General features: G+C 45.2%; 1 protein-coding gene across 4 annotated transcripts in view; it reads right to left on the bottom strand.

The window, feature by feature from the left end:
- Positions 1 to 21,937, bottom strand: part of WDR59 (WD repeat domain 59) — a 48,647-nt gene that overhangs the window by 18,502 nt on the left and 8,208 nt on the right. For 3 of the 4 annotated variants that reach the window (XR_010744540.1, XM_066327772.1, XM_066327774.1), the window contains exons 4-18: positions 20,974 to 21,059; positions 19,996 to 20,076; positions 17,927 to 17,964; positions 15,979 to 16,067; positions 15,399 to 15,515; positions 14,358 to 14,435; positions 13,455 to 13,611; positions 11,682 to 11,761; positions 9,427 to 9,559; positions 6,270 to 6,394; positions 5,229 to 5,393; positions 4,347 to 4,442; positions 2,796 to 2,952; positions 1,434 to 1,503; positions 1,017 to 1,170 (exon numbers count right to left, since the gene is read on the bottom strand). Coding sequence is in view for 3 of the 4 variants with exons in the window: in XM_066327772.1 (XP_066183869.1) it covers positions 1,017 to 1,170; positions 1,434 to 1,503; positions 2,796 to 2,952; positions 4,347 to 4,442; positions 5,229 to 5,393; positions 6,270 to 6,394; positions 9,427 to 9,559; positions 11,682 to 11,761; positions 13,455 to 13,611; positions 14,358 to 14,435; positions 15,399 to 15,515; positions 15,979 to 16,067; positions 17,927 to 17,964; positions 19,996 to 20,076; positions 20,974 to 21,059 (1,626 nt within the window). In the remaining variant the exon portion in view is untranslated. Of the gene's footprint in view, positions 1 to 1,016; positions 1,171 to 1,433; positions 1,504 to 2,795; positions 2,953 to 4,346; positions 4,443 to 5,228; positions 5,394 to 6,269; positions 6,395 to 9,426; positions 9,560 to 11,681; positions 11,762 to 13,454; positions 13,612 to 14,357; positions 14,436 to 15,398; positions 15,516 to 15,978; positions 16,068 to 17,926; positions 17,965 to 19,995; positions 20,077 to 20,973; positions 21,060 to 21,937 lie in introns of those variants that run through there. The other variant, XM_066327773.1, reaches the window with a different exon arrangement.

The raw sequence follows: 21,937 nt of genomic DNA on the forward strand, positions 1-21,937 counted from the left end.
GCCCAGCACCACAAGAAAAACAAGACTTCTCTCAGTGCCCAGGAAGGATGGGTGTTCAAGGCTTTGACTTCCTCTGCTCTTGGGACACAAGTTCCCAAACTCTTCTGCCAGCAGAGTGCAGACAGCTTTTGGCTTTCTCTGGGTTACCAGAAGCTCTTCACTACTGCAACATATTCATGTCCTCTACACGGACAGTGAACAAACTACTCAAATGCCCTAAATTCTGAGGCTCCCAGTGGAAGCTTACTGCATTTTTGCAAGCCACTTCACCCCCTGCTGAAGCACAGTTTGTTTCTAACAATCTGCTCAGCCTATTGCTCCCACAGCATCTGCTCCAGGCACATCAAGCCCTCACAGCTGCTTTACAACTATCCTGTGCCCACCCCACAACTGCAACAGGTCTTCCTCACCCACCACGCCCCAGAAGGAAACAATTCCACTCTTCTCCAAAGCCTTGTAAAGAGGAACAACAGCAAAACCTGCACCTAAACCAGAATTATGTGGATTGGAAGATCTTCAGAGAATCATGTAGAAATTATTTGTTTTAAAAAAAAAAAGGTTCAAAGGGGCACATATCCCTGAAAGAGACACCTGAAATAGAAATAACCAACCACATCCTATAGTCCAGGAGAGGCTGGCAGTAAGCTGGAGAGAGTCACAACCCTTTGCAGTTTTATATATATCAGGGAATACCCGGAAGAGCAAGAGCTGCCTACATGTACTTATCTGAAGACTACAACTTAAAGGGTGAGATTTTAACCCAACATAAGGGTAAAGAAAACAGTGAAGGGAACTGTGATGGTCAGCATAGAGAAACATCAAAATAAGCAGGTCAGTGCTAGAGAGGATCAGTAAAGAAGTTACTAACAGGAGATAAACCAATTTGACAGAGCCTATAAAAAAAAAAAGTCTTTTTGAGAGGAATATAAAGCTTCTGTTACCAGCAATGCAAAATGAAAGGAAAATAGATTATGAAAGCTGAAGCACTGGGAGCAGTGTTTTGGTCTGGTACTTACCCTCTCTTTGTAGTAGAAGGAGCTAATGGAGACCTGCTCCTTCTCACTGCGTGTTGGGCTCCCACTGTACAAGCGCAGGTTGCCCGGAGTCTCCGTGCGGATCTTCATTGGAGTAATGAGGCCACTGTGGTACGCTGATAAAGCCGACAGAGACCTGGAAAAAAGGGAATACGCTTCCAGGGGCTTTTCCCACCAAAACGTCCTGCAGGCTCACACTGACATCTCCACTAACCCAAGCTGCCAGCAATGCTTTGCCACTGCCTCAAAAGAAGTCTCTGCTGAGGCCCCGTGGTGTAAAGGGCCCAGGCCCTTTACTGAGGTCACAGCTAACACTAGAGGGGACTGCCTCCAGTGCAGGACCTGGCATTTTCCTGCCCATGACAGCAGCACGCCTCAAACACCACACAAGGCACTCACCTGGGCGTGGGCTCCATCGGGGACACAGCACGGTGCATGGTCATGGGTCTTGTGAAATACACCAGGTACCCTGAAGAGACAGGACATGGCATAAAGATCATGCATCAGGGAGTAGGATACTCAGGAATGGTTCAACTTAAATGACCAGATCTCCCTGTGTTTCAGAGGCAAGAGGCTGCATTCTTATCCACTACTCTTAGTGATCATAAACTAAAAGCAGACCACCACATTCTCTCAACTTAAATCAACTCCCTGCAAACCTGCTACAAAGCATGGGATTTTTGAGATGTTTCTCTCAAAAGCATAATTTCAAGTGGTTTATAGCTGTTAGAGAAAAGACAGGAAAAGAAAATGAGCAAATGCATGCCCATGTTTTACCTCTCCACCAGAACTTGGCAAGGACTGTTACTTCAGAGGTAAGTGAGGTGGTGTTTGGCAATGCAGAGAAACTACTGCATCTTGTACAACTCTCTTCTTCAACAGGAGAGCCCCAGATATCAGAAGCCAACTCCAAAGCATTCTCTCACAAGCCTTACCCCATTTAGCCTCTCAAGTGTCTTCAGCCACCCACTGTTGCAAGAATTTTAGGACTTAGCAGGTTTCACTGAGCCTATTGAATGCAATATTATTCTGTTTTACTTTTGCTTGGTAATCTGGTGAGGCCTGTATGGAAATCAGTTTTGATAATGTGCTCACACTGGGATGTAGTCAAGTCCAGAGAAGGCATGTGTGCATCTGAAACAGCTCGGTGAAACTTAACAGCTCTTACTCAGACCTTAACTTGATTTTTAATGATCTTTACCCTCTATGCGCTCTCCTGGAAACCTGGATGTGATTGTACCTCATCTCCCATTTAGGAGAAGTTTCTTAATGACTTTGGGAAAGCTACTTTGGACAAATGAAGGAGTGTAGAATGAGAAAAGAGTGGTTAGTAATATGAATATGGTTTCAGCAAGGGGTAAGTTCAACCTCAAATCACAGGAATTCTGTGAAGACTGAGTGCCAGAATACACCCAGTAATGTGATGCTGGTAGGAGAGAACTAGGCAAGGAAAACAGCTATTTCCAGTGTTCTATAAAAAGAGATCTGTCAATGCCCCTGGCATGCGACAAGCCAAAGGTTATCTCTCCAGCTAGCCTTGTGTTTCCAAATCCTAAAACCCCACATGCAACCCCAACTGAGAACAGTTGTTAACTAGTCTCATCTCTAAATTTACAACAGTATTACAACTTTAACACCGTTCCTTACTCCTGGCATTGCTGTGACCAAAGCCTCATCATATTCAGAAGCAAGTGATCCCCAAGACATCTAAAAGGACCATTTCCCGGGTACCTGATTTAATGTATCAGTGACAGGGCTGACCTGCACCACAGAACCTGGCTCCAGAGGTCCGTGGAAATGGGATGTTAGAGTCCTGGTAGGAGCCGTAGGCATTGGAGACCCGGGCAAATGTTGGCAAGGGAGGAGTTACGGAGTTGGACAGAGCGTAGGGATTGCTGGACGTGCTGTCCTCTTGGTTCTGAAACAGAAGTTACCCAAGGTCACACTCCTGCTGCCACAAGAGAGAAACCCAGCCAGAGCACTGGACATGGCAGTGCCAAGCAGCCTCACAGGAGGTACTCATCCTTCGAGCCAGAACAGACCAAGCTCAGAGCACAGTTACTGCTTCAACTGCAAAGGCACCTGCAGGCACCTTTGCCTTTGATGAAAAAGCTTCTCTGGCTGCTTGTCCAGAGACTTCTCTCCCACCATAACTATGCTGAAAAGCAGAGTTTAACTTGGGGAGGGACAAGAAGAAACTATACAGAAAATCTGACCTTCAGACTCTGGATATGACTCTCAAGACAGTAAGCTGAGCTGAACATGATACCTCAATGATCCATAAAATCTCATTCAGTGGGAATACCACACAACTCTGGGGTGTCAAACACAGGTTGGGAGTCTTCAAGTGAGGAAGGCAGGTGGTCTGAACTACTGAGGAACCTCAGGACTACCCACAGGCATTTTGTTGGATAAAGAATACCACAATTTTGGTCTAAAGGAATTCTTTGAAAGCAGTGGTGCCTCAAGTCATCAGATTTCCACACAGCATAGAAGGTGCCCACTCTTACAATATTACTGCTGAAACCAAGCAGAATTAAGCCTTCACATGAAAAAAAAACAACCCAGCCCTTTATTTGTGATGAATAAACAGAACCTCTCAGAAAAGAAACCTGAGGAGACTCTCCAATCTTTTCCTGAATGCTAAAAACACCCACTCCAGTACACTTCACCCACACAAAGACCTAATACCTGACACTGGGATGCTGAGTAGGTATCACAGATCTCTCAGTTAAGAGCAGAGTGTGCTTGGATTTATCTGCAGTATCAGCCCCACAAAACCTCAGCAGAAGGCTGAAGAAAAAACCCCAGATTTTCACAGTTTGGGGTTTTTTTCAGGGAAGAAAACAAAAACCCTAGAATAGGACTAGCAGGATCTTTGACTAAAACTGAGGAGGTAAAGACATCTGCCACTGTCTTTTAGACAAGAATGAATCCATCAACAACCTGAGGCCTCTTATCTTCTCTCACAGATGATAACCATGCCCTGGCAGTCAGTGAAATATATGCTGAGCTGGGAAGCTACCATGCACCACTAAGATTCTCCAATCTCCACTCACTCCTGCTAACCTGGATATCAGAGTTCCCCAAAGCAGCAAACCTTCAGGGTCTTGTTTGCAGAAAACAAAACGCATCTAATCATCTGCCCAGCTCTCTTTAGCATTAACCACAAGTGCTCACACAAATGCAATGGCCAGTCACAGGGGTCTATTTACACATCTAATGAGGCCAGACTTTCACTGCAGAGTCAAAAGCGTGGGACATGAGAAAAGACAACAAACTAGGGCAGAGAGCCCACGCAGTTCTCCATACCACGACAGACTCCAGCCAGGAAACCAGCTGACGCAGGCAAGGCTCCAGGCAGCTCTGGTTCCGCTTCACTTTCTGCAGGGAAGTGTCTTTCAGTATCTGGAATACATACAAGATGCAATTTGAATCATGGTTCCCTCCACACTTTGTCCATATCCTTTTTGTCTGCAGAGCAGCTTAGATGCCAGGACCTGAACAGGTCAAAGACATCCCCTAGAGCCACTGGTGTGCTATCTGCTCTGAGGAATGGCTGTGTGCTTTGATCAGAGCACTGAGGTTCACCTAGCAGCACACTGAGCCAGGATCTAGGCTTCAATATTACTGCAGCCCATATGTTTCATACCAGTTTGTGGCAAACTGGATCAGGTTCTTTTCAGGAAGAAACCCAAACTTATCCATCAATGTGTTGCTGGGGAAAGGAGTTCATTAGCAATAGGATTTGCTGCACCAGATGATCAAACACCTGGTCTGAATTAGCAGGGCCCGTGTAAAAAAAAGTCCCCTCATTTTTAAAGCAGCTTGTATAGTAGAGCAGGAAACAACATCCCAGCTCAAAAATAGTATCATTCTGCAGCTGGATGCTTAGCTGGTCATTTTGTCTATTATTGGGTTGAGGGCAACTGCATGAGGAGAAGGATGTTAGGCATCCTCAAGCAATACATATTACGCTGGAACACAACAGCAATGAAGAAGCAGTGGAAAAAGGCAAATACTGGGCTGTAGCATCAACAAAAACCTCACCCTACAGGCTTCACAATTTATCAGTTCAACAAGACCTGTGGTATGTCTTCAGCAAGGCCTGATGTTTGGTTACATCGTGAAAATCCAGATCTTACATATCCATCACTTGTAGATTTATAAAGACACTCTGTACTCCTCACTCACCTTCAGCAGCTTTGCCTTCATGGAAGCTGTGATGGAGGTTGGGTTGATGAACTGGAAGGACGGTGCAGCATTATTGGGATACTGGACAGGGAACATCACCAGCATCCTGACTCTGTGGTTGCCGCAGTGCACCGACACCGTACAGCTGCGACTCACCGCATCCATCTGTGAGGAAAAGCAATTGCTCTCTAGTTAGATCTCCCAGGACTTTTACGCTTACAGTGGCTTAAATTCATGCTGAGTGACTGGTTCCTCTGCACGTAAGATGAAGTCATGCTGTTTTCAAGGGCAGGGAACACAGTGACAGCAAAAAGCCCCATGCAGATGGGGACAGGCTCAGCTCACACCAGCAGACTAACATTCCAGCATTCCAGCAGCTGGAGACCATGGCCAGCCCAGGTAGCACCAAGAAAGGGGCTTTGCTCCTAAGAGCCACTGCACCCCAGCCCACTTCACCTGGCCACGGACAGCTCCAGCCCAGTGCATCAGCAACAGGCACCTTCTAAGACCCTGCACAACTGTCTCATAAAACTACATCAGGATCATGCCATGAGCTGTGAAACCACAGGGGTAGGGAATGGAGACAGGCAGCTGCCTTGAGCCTCCCAGCCCAGTTCAGTGCTGTGCCTCCAGCCAGCTTCCACGCACAGAGGAGAGTTTGGAGTGCAAGGGAGAGGGCAAAACTGAGGGACAGAGTTCAGGATAGGGAGGGCTCAGCAGATAGGATTCAGAACCAGTTGAAATGAGATCAGCTGCACGGAACAAGTCACCTTCGCCCTGCAGTCTAGACAGAGACGAAAACGCCATCCAGCCTTCTCCAGATCAGCCAGTGTACTTACTGTGCTGAAACATCTCTCTCACACCAGTGTCTGGGATTATCCTTTTTCTTACTACCCCTGGCCAAGAGGATCTTGACAGCTCAAAATAAAACCTGTTTATAGACAGCAGTCACTGCAGCAAAAAAGGCTCCCCTCTAAAGGCTCCAATAAGCCAGCCTGCCCACATCCTCTCCTAATAAGCCAGAAAAAGGAAACTCTGTACCTCCACATTGACATTTCGGATCTGCACATTGATCAGTGAAAACTCCTGCTGCAGTGTTTGTGGCAGCCCCAGTTGGTCTGGTTTCTTTCCCACCAGGGGGTCATTCAGGAAATCTTCCTTTAAGGCTGACAGGAAAGAGAAAAAACAAGTTAAGACAAGCTATAGCAGGCAGAGTTTTTCACATGATATCAGGAGGCAGCCAAGACAGCAGGTTTTCTTCTGCTCTTCTGACACATGGAGGTATGAGTTTTACCTGGCAAAGACTTGTGAGCTGGAGGGTCTCAGCTGTTGTTTGGAGGCAAGTTTCTGACCTTTCTCTTCCAAAAACCAAAGCTGTCTACAGATAGGGTTCCCAGGAATATTACAGAACCTGCCTGCACTCTGTCAGTCCTAAATGGTCCTTCTCTTCTCATGTGAGACCCTTCTTCCTTCCTACATGGTGCTGTCAGAGTCACGATTGGCTGAACTGGAGCATCTCAGTTCAGCAGGAAAGAACTGCAGCCCTAGCAGTCTCCAGGAGGAGCTCTGGTCTTTGGGACTAACACCCCATCATTCCTGACTTTCAGGGAAAGCTTCCAAAGCATAAAAATGCTTTGGGAGAGAGCAGGGAGTATTTCTGGTCCTAATAGAAGCTTAATTCATTTGCAGCACCCATTTAAATTTAATGTTGCAAAGCACGTAGTGCCTTAACAGCCTTTAAAGACTCATAAAAATACTGGGTCTAACTCTCCAGTTTCAGCAGTCTTTAGGAGGACAATAACCCCTGAAGGCCAGAACACATTTAAACAGCCAGGCAAGCGCTGCAGGACACAAAGAATTACATTTAAGATAACAAACTTCACTGAATTTCAGAAGAATTGGTCTCTGCCTGTGGTTGTGCCTGGCTTTCGCCTTGTGTCTTGCTGTGTATCTCCTCCATAAGGGCATTTTACTGTGGAATGGCAAATATATTTTTCGATGATGGTTTCAAGGAAAGAAGGGAAGTCCTGATTTTTCAGCTGTCATTCTCACACTTGCAAGATCACATTGCACAGACGATTTCCAGCAAAAATAAATGAAAATAAATGCAAGAAGTTGACCTTTTACAGGCATTTGCCTAGAAGTTACTGACTTTGCTTCAGGGACAAATATCTGGTATTACCATTACCCAATGGATTGCTGGATTTGGATAGGTAGGATGCTTAGCCAATCATTCTTGTTTGCAATTCTATTACAGGGCTGAGATATATTCCAGAAAAGGGAGCTGAAAAGGAGATTAAAGGAAGATCAGTGGCTCTCAGGGAAGATAATTATTTCTAGCTCAAGACACCATATAGCTTACTGAAAAGCCATCTCTGAGGTTCCCAGTATGGGTAGTACCCTCCCTTTGTCTTCTCCTTCCATTCCCTTCCAATTAGTTTTTAATCCTCCAAAGGCATGTATTTGTACAGATTCCTAAAGCTCCTCTATAAGCAGCAGAGAGAGCTGTGCAGTGAAGGCACAGCTGGGGGCTCTCTCATTCACCTGCAGAGTGCTGATCTCTTCAAAAGATCCCCCAAAGTGCTTTACTAATAAAACATGGAGGCTCTGTCTGCAGCTGAAATGCAGCAACCCCCAGGATGAAACATCAACAGTCCACAACAGCTTCCTGGATAGAAAGAACCGAAATTCCTACCTAGCCATTTTATTGTGCATTAATCCTGCAGTTGTGTTATTTGCAGCAAAATATACCCTGCTACAAAAAAGCCCCGTTCATTCCCTTTGGCCATAAGGAAAACCTAACAGTCTGAACCAAAGAAACCACATGGAAACCAGACCCACACAGCAACCACATGGGATGCTTTGATGTGCCTCATCAGGGACAGTGGAAGAGTTAACTCTCTCCTGTGGAAAAAAGAGAGGTCAGGCAACCAGAATGAGAATGCTCCCAGCTGAAGCAAGAGAGGTCGTGCTGCCCCAGAAGTACAGCTCAGGGGGAGCACAGGTATCTGGGGCTTTTTCTAGCATCTCATAAAACCCTGACATAGACAGAAGTTCTGATGGCATTCAGAAACTTGTTCTGTTGCCACACAGGACAGGAGGCAGAAAGGAACTTCACTGGCAATTGCTGAGCAAAGAAATTTCCAGTCAGGAAGAGATGATTTCACTAAGGGACCTCACAACTCCTTTATTCAAAGGATGGACATTAGACCACTTTCTCCCCTTCTTGCAGTTTATTGGCAAGCCAAAGGGAGAATCAACTTGCTTCCCCATAAACCCATCACATGGGGACCCATTGTGGCACAGCTACAACACTGCAAGGAGGTGTGAAATTAAACCCAAACTGACGTGAAGGCATTGGTGCACTCAACTCTTCTTCCTCAGTGTAGCTTTACGAATCTCTTTAGATACCTTTTTTCCATGCACATCACCATGTGATGCTATAACCTCTTCTCCTTGTACTGACACTGTTCAAACACTAACCCTGAATGTTTAACCAGGCCAGATCCAAGTCCACACAAACCCTCCTTCATGTTCCTTGCATGCTTTCTTTTCTGTAGGGACAAACTAACACTTTCTGTCAAAGTGTCTCCCATCCACCCCTCAGTATCTCAAAAGCCAGGGATACTATTCCTCCCCCTCTACTCTGCCAGCCTTCAGCCACCTCTCATCAATATGTGACCAAAAATTCATGACCTGTCTCCGTATCTACTTCTGGTGAAGACACCAGCAAACACCTCCTTGTTAGATCAGTTCACACTGTGACCCCAGCAGATGTGTTTAAGTACCAGGTGTGATATAAGCAGCTTGTGTCAAAGTGCCTTACTCACAAACTCCCTCTTCTATGGGTTCATCCCTCACCTTAAACTAATCTATCTTCTTAAAAGGCAGAACTTTCTGATTGCCCTACTTTTGGCAACAAGCCGCAACTACAACCTAAAGAGCATGCAATTAAATGAAAATCATGACAAGGAAGAGCTTCATTTTACAGCTAGAATCATTGTGATAAAGAGAAGAAAAATGGGAGGACCATCTTGAGGAACCCTTAGTGTTTTTCCTCCTCTCTGATGAGGAATCCATTAACCTTTGAAACAGCAGCAGGTTGTGCTTTGCCTATGTTTTCTTATACTAAAATATATCTTCTTCCCAACACAAAGATGCTGGTGTCTGAGGTTCCACAAGCCATCACTTCTCTCACCTTCCTCATCACCATGTCCAGAGTTATGCTGAGGCTCCGTGTCCTGGGGGTGAAGGGTCTTGTCTGGCTCCGGCAGATGAGAAATCCCATCAATGAGGTCCTCAACTCCATCCAGGATATCATTAGCACAGAGCTGAAAAGAACAAACACATCCACATGCTGCACAACAGAATCCAAGTTGTGGGAAGAGCCACCACTAAACAACTCACTTCTCCAGACAGATGGATTTGCAAGGTAGGTCTGTCCACGCAACAGTCATGACTAGGACTGCACTGTTCCTGTGACAAAGACAGGTGATCTTTCACTTTCCAGCACCCTCAACACTGTCACCTCACACAGCCTGGCCAAATCTCCTGCTCACTTAAAAAGCCACTTAATTGACAGGGCCAGTCTAAGAAATAGAAGTTTACCTTTAGTCAAAACTGAAACTGATATTACTTTAATTCATTGAATTAATTTGTTAAAACTTGTTTAATTTTTTAGATCAAACTTAATACAGCAACCTTTCTGTATTCGATATTTTAGAGACCCAGGTACATACACAGGGCCCTATTGTTCTAGGTCCTGTATCGAACTGAAACTACAAAACCCTGAATTTTAAGTTCAGCACAGGAAAACTGGGAAGATGAAGGGGAGATAAAGGATAAGACTGTGATGTAGCAAATTACAGCATTGGTCACCAGCAACATGCCATCATGTGCGTAGTTTGATCCAGACAAAGACAAGGACAAAAGAGTGGGAGCCAATAGAGGAAAAATAAAGGCTCTGACATGAATGAACAATTGCTATAAAGACAGGAAAGAAATCAAATGTTCACAAATATATCAGGTAGGAGTAAAGGGTCATTTTTCACAGAGAAAGTTTGTTACAGACCTGCAGGACTCCTGCAGGATCTGTGCTGGGACACATGCTTCTCAACATATTCATTAAAAACCTGGAATAGGAGGTGAATAGCGACATGACCAGGTTTGCTGATGTCACCAAGTTTTTCAGGGCAGTAACAAGTGTGGCTGACGGCAAACAATCACAGAAAGACCTTACAAGAGTAACTGTATTAAAATGAAAGATGAACTTTGGCTCTGATAAATATAAAGCAACATACATCAGGAAAAATGGCAAGCTCAAGCTGAGGGAACATGATGTAGAAGCCAGACTAAGCTGATGATTTAATGGAATTATGCCAAACAATTTACAAACTAAACTGAGTACTGAGAATTCTTTGGAAAGAACAAAGCTCAGATCCCCATCCCCAAAGGTATGTACTAGAACTGAAATGGGGTCGTGAAAGGCAAAAGGACAGTCAAAGTTCTAGTACAAAGGATGAATTAAATCAAGACCTTTTGATTTGAAAAGGAGGCAGGCAAGAAGAATATGATGGAGGCCTACACAATCATCAGTAGCAGAGAGAATATGGCTCATTTCATCTTCAGTGGAATTAAATTAGGTGGCAAAATAAACAAATGAGCTGGTTTTCCACACAACATGCAGAAAAGCCATGAAACTCTTTGTTGTTATGATGTTTAAGGTGACAAAAATTTACACAGGCTCAAGGAAAAACAGAACAAGTCTTTGGAAGTGACACTCATCAAGCTCTATCTCAAAAAAAGATGCAGATTTAATGAGCCTCTAAGTTGCAAACAGCAGGAGGCTGACAGGGCATTTGAGAGAAACATCACTCTATGCCTGCCTCCTTCTTATCCCCTCCCAAGCTGAAGATGTGACAGGGCCATGTGGCCCATCATGGCCATACGAACCTCTGGTATGAGCCAGCACAGCTGTTCTAGTAATTGCATCAGAATCTCTAACTGCTGCAGATCCACACACCCACACCACCCACCTCAGGCTTAGAGGCAATGGACACAGGGGAGGTAGAGGAAGGCACAATCCCTACATCTACCTGGCACCTAAACCACCAAGAAATAGTCTTGCAGCCATGGACGTGGCATTTTAGAGACAACACAGGCAATAACTGCCCTCTATCTTCTCTAATCAAACTTCTGCACTTAATGTTAAGACAGCAAAGCAGCCTTGCACAGCTACAGAAACTTTTGACACACAGGCTCAAAAGAGAAGACCCATCACAGGTCTCCATGGGGATGTTTTAGGGCTGGAGCTGAAGAGGAAAGTAAAGCAGCAGCTGGCTTCTGTGTCTGCAGCTCTATGATACCAGGAGTGACTGGGAGTGCAAGGAAGGGGAGGTGAATCCAGCCTGTAAGAAAACTGCCTACAGTTCAAGAGGCAGAGCATCCACATACCCTCTGCAACTGTGAGTCAATCCGCCACATGCGCAGGGTCTGATCCCGGGACCACGTAACCAGCTGGTAATCTTTAGAGCCTGAAGAGGACAGAAACAATTAGAGACCCCACTGGAAAACAGAGACTATCTCACCCCTGTGTTTAGAGTAAACAGATTCAAACAAGCCAGCAGGCACATCCAATGCATAAGGCACTAAACTGAAAGGCAGAGCAAGGCCTTTTCTGCTTCAAATTGACCTAGGCACACCAGCCTTTGTGCCCACACCTCTAAACAGACTGTGATTTACCAAATCAAGCCAAAAGCACAAAGTATAATGAATGTGACACAACCAGCAATAAACAAGACCCACAACAATATTTATTTAAATAGAAGAAATAGTATAGTAAAAATAAATGTTTCTCAACTATAACTGTGAAGTAAAAAATATCCTTTAGTTCATCAAATTTGTTTCATGAGGTAGATGTTTTAAAATATTTCTCAGCAATGAGAAGGTGATTCTGCCCTTCCTCTTCTTGCTTCTGAAGGAGTTGGATGATGCCAAGTTCAGGTTGTAAGGAAATAGATCTAACCACATACTATCTATCAGCGGGCAGAGGTACACAGACCTATTTATGTCCATGTTTAGGTCTTGTGATACAGTTTTAAGTTTCCCTTGTCAAACAGCTGCTATGCTTAAGAATTTGCTGCTGCACAGCTGCTTCCTACACCCCTCTGCTGAGGCATAGGGGCAGTCTAAATACAGCACAACAGACTCTGTGGAAGGAAAATTGTACTATCTTGGTTGTCTCCACATTGAAGCAGACTTGGAATGCTTGTGTAATTGATTTATGTTGCTTGAGACAAGCAAGATGTCCAACCCTGGGTATGTACCTATTAACACAGGTAAGACAACCACCTGTAGCTCAAGCCTGCTTTAATGTTCATTCACAAACTGTCCTAGACTGTGCCTTCAGATCCTAATGCAGTTCTCCATTGCTCTCCTCTTTTTGAAAGAGGAAAGTCAAGGTGTGGAGAAGGAGGTGACTTAACTGAACGGCCCCAGCAGCTGGTGGCAGAGGGCTGGACCAGCACTTTTACACAGAACTGCAAAGCTATAGCACAAGTGACACCAAAGCCAGACATGCACATTCTGCCAGTGGCAGCTGAAGTGCTGGAAACAAAGCTATGCTCTGTGTAGTTATGCAACCCCTGGTTATGGAATCTCCTATTCTTAGCTGCTTACACCAGAAAATTTAGTCAGGACTGAATTCTAACAGCAGATTCTCTATCCCACTTTATTCCTCCCTTGCCTTGACCAGCACACAAATAAGGTGAGCTTGCTGGGTCTGTGGTCTGGGATATGCTGGAGGCTGCTGATCCAGACCATGATATGAGGGGTTAACTGGTCAGCCTGCAGCTCTAAGCAGGGAAAGGGTGCCTGCACTCATGCACCTATCTAATAATTTGCACATTAATCTTATTCCAAAAGATTAATTTGAAAAGAGATTCCCAAGAGAGTGGAAGCAATGACAGTCCCACTGACCCATCCAGCATTCAACAGATTTGCTTTGTTAGCATGGAAACAAGGCAATGCTTCTGTAAGCACTGCCATAAAACCAGTACAGAACAGCTGTAGTTTGAGGGGGGCAGTGGGGGACAGAAAGGTGGGCAAGAGCTACTTCAAAGGAAAGGCAAGAGTCAAGCAGCAACAGCACTGCAATCAGGTCTACACACCCCTGATTAGCTGACAGCCACAGTGTAGAGAAGAGAGCACACTCAACCCTGAACTCACCTTCTTTCTGCTTCCTCCATTGAAACTCCAGCACCACATCATCATGTCCCACAAAAGTGTGCACAGGCGTGTTCAGGTCAAAGACATTCCAGAGGAGGAGACTGTTTTCTCGACGGAGTTGGGGGACCATCACTGTCACCAGTCCATTGCTGAAAGGCTTTGAGAGAAACACCCTTCTAGTTAGCCAGGGACAGTTATGTTCCCATACTGCTATTATCATACTCTCATTTTTCCCTTTTCCCACCAACACGAATGCGAAGGTTTTAAATTGGCTCAGCAGAAAACAGAACCAGGCTAAAACCTGGCACAGTCCAAGGCAGTTGCTGTGAAAAAACACTGTGTTTCAAGGGGTAAGACATAGCACACTGAAACACTCAATGCAGCTCACTTAAGATGAGTAACTTCTTTCTGCTGCTTCCTCACTTTTCATCTGTGAGGCTGGAGGGATTTCACCACTGAATTTTCACTGGGGATCCTTAACTGCAATCTGTCTGGAGCTGCAAGAACTGCTACCTGAGGACTGAGGCCCAGCAGCTCCTCAGGGTCACGATGCTCAGAGGAACATGGAAACAAGTCCTACACCCCTTGCTGTTTGGACAGGAAAGGGGATCAAGATTCAAGGCACAGCACTGGCTTCAGGCCACATTCAGATCTCTGGGGATTATGACTGATGTTAAGAGCCTTAGCTTCACTTGGGTGGGCACTCACTCCTTCTCCTGAATGCCCCCACACTGTGGACACTGCTTTTCCACACCTTTTAGGCACCAAGAAGGATTTTTAAAATCAATTTAATAATGTCCACAAGTAAAACTGGTGAGAAACCCCATGGCAGTTCTTTATTTAATGTCTCTTCATGCATTCTTCTCAGAGCACAAGTGGAACTGGTGGGAGTTTCTCACTCACCGTGTATCTTGCCTTCCAGACAGGAACCTGGCAGGGAAGGATATTGAGGTATTTCCGAGGCTGACGGTAATCCCAGAACTTGAAAAAAAAAAACAAACCAAGAGAGAGGCAAGCAAAGGCAGGAGTCAGCTGGCTATATTTTCAGGCTGTAGTTTTCCATGTGGCTTGCAGATAGAACAGACCAAAAAGCATGCCAGGGTGCCCACAGCATCATTAGTAATCCCATTCATTAACAGCAGAGACGGTCCCAAAAGACAAATACCAAGCTATCAGCATCTGGCAGCATCCCTTAGAAAATGAGTGACTTGGGGTCATATTCACAGTGATCATAGCTTGAGTAATTAGAGCAGGGAGACAGGCAGCCAGCTTGGGCTTTCAGAACTACAAGGTACCCTGCAGGCTGCCAGCCAATGTGCCAGTCCAGGCTGGAGACAGGCCCACCCTGCTGTTCCTGCTAATTTTCTAATGAAGAATCTAACCTTTTGCTTTGCTAGAATACACATCAATTGCATTTGCCTCAGAGCTTAGCTCAATGTGAATGAACTCAATTTGGCTGACATACAAAGCACACTATTTCCCCTCAAGCAAGAAGCCCTGCACAGCAGTGCTTGCAGGCAGTCTCTTATTGATACTCCTGTTCAACATAAGTTTGGAAACTCCAGGGGCTGAAGTATGTCTCCCCTCAAGTTGCTATAATCAGCTTGAGGCTGGCAACATGCATTTCAGGAAAAACGCTCTTCTGGCATGTGTGGTCTGTTCCTTTCTGGCAAGCAACAGGCAGAGGCAGTTGTTTTCAGCTTCAATACTGCCTTAATCACCACAGATATGTGGCAAACATATGTGCATCCATTCTTCAATGACCTCTCTGCCTGTTCTGAAAGTGCAGTCCTGGCTCAACACACCAGGTGGCCAGAACCCAAACAATAAAGATCCAGATCTTGCCAATGGCAAAGCACTCCCACAGACTTAAGCAACGGCAGAAGGGGATTTGCTCCACCATCCTTCGTACTCCCTAGCAGGAATTGCAGAAACAACACTTACCCTGACAGAGTTGTCCTGGCTGGAAGTGGCCAGTGTATACTCATTGTCAGGATGCCAGTCCAGACCGTGGATTTTGGAGAGATGAGCTGCCAAATACTCCACTGCAGTGCTGGGTTTCTGCAAGGAGAGACACTGTCCTTCTTAGCATAGGACACCTAAAATTTGGTCTAGTTCTTTGGAATAAAAAGAGACACCTTAACCCAGGCAAGAGAGTTAGAACAGCCACTCCTGCTGGGGAATGGCAAATAGCTCAGCAGAAGTAGCTGAAGAAAAGATCCTGTGAAGGTATGGCAAATTCCAGTCACCAAGTGCAACCCTAACTATACTTTATACTCAGTTGAACAGTTAAGTACTATGCGATCAAATGGAAAACATTGACGGGTACAGTCTCTGAGCAAGGAGGGTACCTACATACTCTCACCATGCTCTTGGACTCCCAACTCTCTCTAGTTTAAACTGGCCCACGAGAGAGATCTGGGATAAAGTAATACATTTCCTCAGTATTTATCTGTCACCAGAGGAATATCTGTATTGGGTAGGTGGGAATATGTACAGACTGCTCAAAAATCCCTCAGCTTACCCTTTTGTCCCATATTCGGACATCCCCATCGTGGCTTGTTGCTAAACAGTTGGCATTTTTCTTGTTCCATTTCACCTGGGAAGCTCCAGCTGCAGCACAAACAGAGCAGGCCAAAACAAGCAGTTAAGGAGAAAACAGCACAGTAGTCCCATTGCCTGGACCTCGAGCTGCTCTTAGCCCAGGAAAGGCAGTTCAGAGGAAGGATATCCCAGCAGCCAGGATGAAGGATGGCATGAAAATCATTAACTCTTGGTTCCTCAGTGTATCATTTGTATCCTCAGGACAGCAAAGCAAGTGTTCCAGTTGCATGCCTAGAGATCTTTATCACACCTTCTAGCCAGGAGCTGTACCTGATTAGAATACTCATGTCCATTAGCTCTGATGGAGCAGCTTCCTCCAGACCAGAAATGTAGGTTCATCACCTCCTTCCTAAATCCCCTCTCTTTTTATTCAAGTTACTTCTAGGTGCTTAGGGCCTGTTTCTTCTCCCTACTACCCCCCAATACTATCAGCTGCTAAATAGGCACTAGTGCTATTGATCTATGATTAAAATACAGGTGTAGGAGAAGGCTGCAGTGCAGGTGACCTTGGGTGTGGCCAGCTGGACGTGGACTCACTGAGTGGACCAGAAGGTCACCACAGAGGTCAAAGACACCAATAACAGAAACTGGATGATGATCCAGATACGACTTATATGTGATATCAATGAAGGACTCAGTCAAATCAGATGATAGGTTATTATTTCTAATAGAAACAAAGCACAGCTTCAGTTAATGTGGATTGTTCAGGTATTGTACCCATAATGTATCTGTTCATCCTTATTCTGCCAGTATTTTCAAACCTTTTGAGCTATCAGAAAGGTGAGATCTATGAGAAAGCTAAACAGATCTCAGCCTGCTGCTATTCCCCACCTCCACTACCCACCTCCTGCTGCATGGTGAGCAGATTCATCCTGACAACCTGGCAAAAAGCTATTCTGGGGGATAAAAAGCTGCAAATAGACTGCCAGTTGATTGATTTGATCCACTCACTGAAGGGTACATAAATGTCTGGACCAGCATTAAACAGCATGAAGCACAGGAGGAGGGAAGGAAGCAAGTAACCTTTCTGGGGAGCAGGCTGCTGGGCTGGCTCAGCTGTGAAACCTCACCCCAGACTCCAGACCTGATCACTGCGTCTCTCTGACTCAGTGAGGTTTTTGCATTTCTGTGATAGAGAGGTTTGCTGGCTGGGAGGGGAATGGGAGCTGCTGCAGATGTGTAGCCTAAGGAGATGTAAACAGCAGAGCATGAGAGTGACACATTGTGAGGATTGCTCCAGTACTGGGGACAGTAACTCAGGGAAAGGATGTTTTGCTCATCATCCATGCCCAATCCCAGCTCCCGCCAGTGAGGATGGACACACAGCACCTGTCAGCAGGTGATATTGCAGTGCCTGGACACTCACCTTGCCAGCAGCCAGGACAAGAGCCTTTTTAGAGCAAAGACCTTGTTGTTGCAGGTGCAGCAAGGAAACAGATACAGCCAGCTGCTGTACCCAACCTTGAATGAGTGAGGGGACAGGCTGGCACAGAGAGCTGCCTGGGATATGGTTTAGTTCCTCAACTGATTCAGTCACACATAAAAGGACATGAGGAAATTACAGGCAGGCAACCCAGGACAAGCAGTGCAGCAAGGTGGGAGGAAGCTCCATGTGGTTATCCACCAGTGTTGGGGCAGCAGTACTATAACTGCCCTCCATGCCTGAGAACCTCAAGGGGCTCCACATCTCTTCTGAATTCTGCTTCTCTAGAAGGAATGAACTGGAGCCTCTCAGGCTGCTACTACACATGGTGGCATTTCTGTATTTTGCCATGCCTGGCCTTGGAGCATGAAGGGAGGGAAGAGTAACAGTAGGGGCATGCAACAATAATGTTGTTTAATGCCGACATTACACACATCAGACTTACCAACTGCAGAGAGTGAGACCGTGGGCTTCCTGGTGTCTCTGAAATACAATGTGGCCACTGTGAGTACACACAGCACAGTCCAGCCTTCCCAGAAGCTCCCTGCTATTCCAGCACTAACGTTATTGCTGCCTTGGGACTTAATGTACCTTCTGCTTACCAAAATACACCAGCATTAAATGGAATAAAGGTGACCATCTGGAGGACAACAACCATCATGGAAGTGTTCAAAGCCAGGCTGGATGTGTCTTGGAGCAACCTGGTCTACTGGAAGGTGTCCCTGCACTTGGCAGAGGGATGGAACTAGATTTTGAAGGTCCCTTCCAACCCTTACAATCCTGTCTTGCCAGCACATGCACAAGGAAGTTTAGGACAGAGGACAGAGCTTGACTGGAGGACAGGGAGGAGAAACATACATAAATTGTGGCATATTGCAACTGGGTAAGCAAGGAAACAGGGCTCACAAATTGTTGCTGCAGGAAGCAACAAAAGAGCCTTTCCAAGGAGGATTAAAGGAACAAACAGAGCCGTGGAAGCACTCGACAAAAGCTACTGATGTGTTTGTTGAGCCTTTGCAGATCCTGATTCAAAGCAGATGGAGCAGTTACTACAGAGCAAAAACTTAATGTTTAGCATATAATAAAATTAGTAGAAAATCAGCCCAGCTGTATACAGACCAAATTCTGTCTGTCTACAAACCAAATTCTGCAGTGGCAGAAACCAGTGCAGCACCATGACAACTCCTAGCAGCTAAGGCATAGATCAAGGCAATAATTTACCTCCTGGCTTTGCTCCTCAGGAATTCACCTGCTCTTTCATGAAAAGTGACAGTGAAAGTAAGAAATACGGTCTTCAGCTTTTTCTGTTTGCTGAAAAGCAGAATATTTTCTGGAATGGACTGCATGTCTCCCTCTAAGAACTTCAGGCTAATCAAAAAGTTATTTTGTATGAAAAATTAAGTGGGGAATTTCCAGCTACCCTTACTGCAGGGCTACCTCCCTAGGGTGTCATTAGAGACAGTCACTTCAGCAGGATGTTAATTTGCTGGAGGCCAGCAACACCAGGACCTCAGTGCCACAGCAAGCTCAGAGCCTTCCCTAGCACAAGTGGGAGGTAGAGGCTTTCAGAGACTGCCTAAGGAAGCAGTTCTGGGCAAATGATACAGGCAGATACAAAACAATGGGAAGGGCACAATAGAGTTAAAGGAGGACTTTGGATAACAACATTCAGAGATCTCTATTTTTTTTCTGCTTGGTATTAAGATAGTATCACAGGAAAACAACTGGCAGTTATTGTATCTCTCTGTCTTTTAATTACACATTAATAATATATTGTCATTCTCAAGCACCATTTAACCAGGGATCTAAAGTGCTTGTTCATAGGAGCTAAGCAAGCCTACGGGTAGCCTGGTGCAGAGGGGTTATATAATTATCCTCCTATTATAACTGAGCAAGGGAGGGAGACAAGAAAAAAGTGATTTGCTGCAGGTCATAAAGAGTTGTACAGCCAGCAAGAGAACTCAGTAACCCCAGTGTCAGCTCCTTGCTTCTCAGGTATAAAATACGGGGCTTAAATCTGGAATATCTGCTATCCTGAAAATATGGCAGAAAGCAGCACCAGGAAACAAGGGAAGATACAAACAGGAAAACCTTCTTGAATACCACTGTCAGTCTTGCCACCACTGAGGGAGAACCAGCAATTGTCACTGAATTTAGTAGAAAATGGCTATAGGATCATGAAATGGTGCTCATTAACTCAGCAAAAAAATCCCAATAGGCTGAAGAACACCCTTGGGCTCCAGGAAAAGCCCCCATGGAAATATCTGAAGTAGGCAGGGAGTGAAGCCAGACAGTTGTAGCTTAACTGTACCACTCTAGTGCCCATCACTGACTCTGAACTGGCTTGAAAACAGGGGAGCAGAAGTCATCTTGGAGACAATGGGAAGGAGCTGAAGTCCCTGCAAGCACAGCTAAAGAGCAGAACTCATCAGGGAGTGCTTTGCTCTGCAAGCTGATACTTATGGAAGAGAGTCCAGTGATTTCCCCAAAACGCAGAAACATACTGATTCTTACTTGATGTCCCAGATGTAGATGTATGTGTCCACAGAACTGGTGACCAGTAGGTCTGGCTCAAACACTGCCCAGTCCAGGTCACTGCAAAGGCAAAATCATAGATCAGCAGAGAAAAGCACACACAGAATTTGCATCAACTTTTCACAAGCCGCCAGTATATTTTCCAACAAATTCACAACTCCATGACATCTACTGAAACTTTTAAAGTAAAAAGCAAGATCTTAATAATTTCTCTAAGTAAATTCCAAGAAGCAATGAAATGCTTCTAAGTAAATTCCAGAGAAGCATCCTCCTAACTCTGAACTTTACAGCTACAGTGCGTGTGCTCTTTCCTGTCCAGGCAAAGGGACACTGTCTCAGAGTTCTCAGTAACCACACATCCTTGGTATCAACCCCTCACTCTGGGATGCCTCCCTGTTGGGAACATCAAGTGCACCTGGGAGGAAACAGCCTCCAGTCAGCCCAAACAACTGTCATTGCAAGGACTGCAAATACTTTCCATAGTCAGGAGCTTGAGGAAAAACAGTTCTTTAACTGCACTTCCAACCCAGCGTTGAAATATGACCTTAAAACAACAGGCAAAAATATCCCCTGCACCACCGTAATATTCTCTAAACTTGGTCTTTAGGATTACCTGCCTTAATTAAGTTGCTATCACACAGAAACACAGCTGGGATTCAATTTACTACACATGCTGTCTGTTTCCCAGATGATGGCTGTGGCTCTTTACAAGGACAGCAGCCTAAGGCAATGACACTCAAGCCATCAAGGGCTAAGTTAATATACTGGGAGAGCCATGAGAGAGTGAACCACTTCATGCATGACATCAGCACCAAATGAAAGGCAGTCCAGTCGACAGACGTGAGTAAAAACAGGCTCAGAGCAGAGCCTCAGTGGGGCCAGCACCAAAACATTCAGCTTCTATGAAACAATGCATCTCTTTCCACTCAGCAGGCCACAGCATTGCTTGTTCCTCACCTGATCACACGTGTGTGTCCTTGCAGAGATGTGCAAACTTCCCCATTACCTTCCTTCCATTTATACAGGTCAACACGCTGATTGCTCTGCAATTACATGGAAGAAAGGAGATACAGTCTCAGGCCAACAAGATAGGACACAGATCTGTGTGTTAGGACCAGATTCCCTTCACTTTGAACAACCACAGGTAACAATGAGTCACGCTGTGATTGGCAAAGGTTTTGCCCAAAACAGGAGAGCAAAGATGAAATACAGGCTGCAAGGACTTTCAAAAGCTTACACTTTTTAATTACACACAGTTAAAACAGGAGATAAAGAAGGAGAAGAGGAGAGGAGAAAAATTTCTCTCTTTCTCCTAGAAGAGGAGAAAAAAATCCCACATTGCAAAATCTTTCCATGAAACTATGTTCTCAGAGTCTTTATTTCTTAACAACGTGCTGTAACTGCAGGCAACAGGCAGACAAATTCTCTCTGCAGGAATACCCTACCAGTCTGTTAGATTCACAACTGGAGCTTTTGGTGAGGGGGATGATGGATTACAACTGGTCATCCTCAGCTCTCTCACAATTCCCTTCTGGGATAATCAGAGCCATTGCCAAACACAAACAGAACAGTCTAATGGCTTCAAGGTCACCTTCTCAAGGGTACTCTCCATCCTTGCCAGCCCAGGAGAAAACTTTCTTTAAGTGTTTACCACTAGCTGTAAAAAACAAAGATGTATCAATGACAACATTACTTAGGGTTTCTTCACTCATTCCAGGAATAAATTCTTGCCCAAAGGCAGCCACACACAAAGTTACTTGAAACTAGTTATTTTGCTGTAAGTTCATGTTCTGTCTCAATCAAAGTTCACTTCAGGCCAGGCCAGCTCTGATCTTTCTGGGGCAGGAATTGCCTTTGTGGGTGCATACAGAGTGTCAAGCACTCAAGTGGATCATGACTGGAAATTCATGCTGGTTTTGCA

This window comes from Sylvia atricapilla, chromosome 12 (assembly GCF_009819655.1).
Source record: "Sylvia atricapilla isolate bSylAtr1 chromosome 12, bSylAtr1.pri, whole genome shotgun sequence".
Lineage (NCBI taxonomy): Eukaryota > Metazoa > Chordata > Aves > Passeriformes > Sylviidae > Sylvia > Sylvia atricapilla.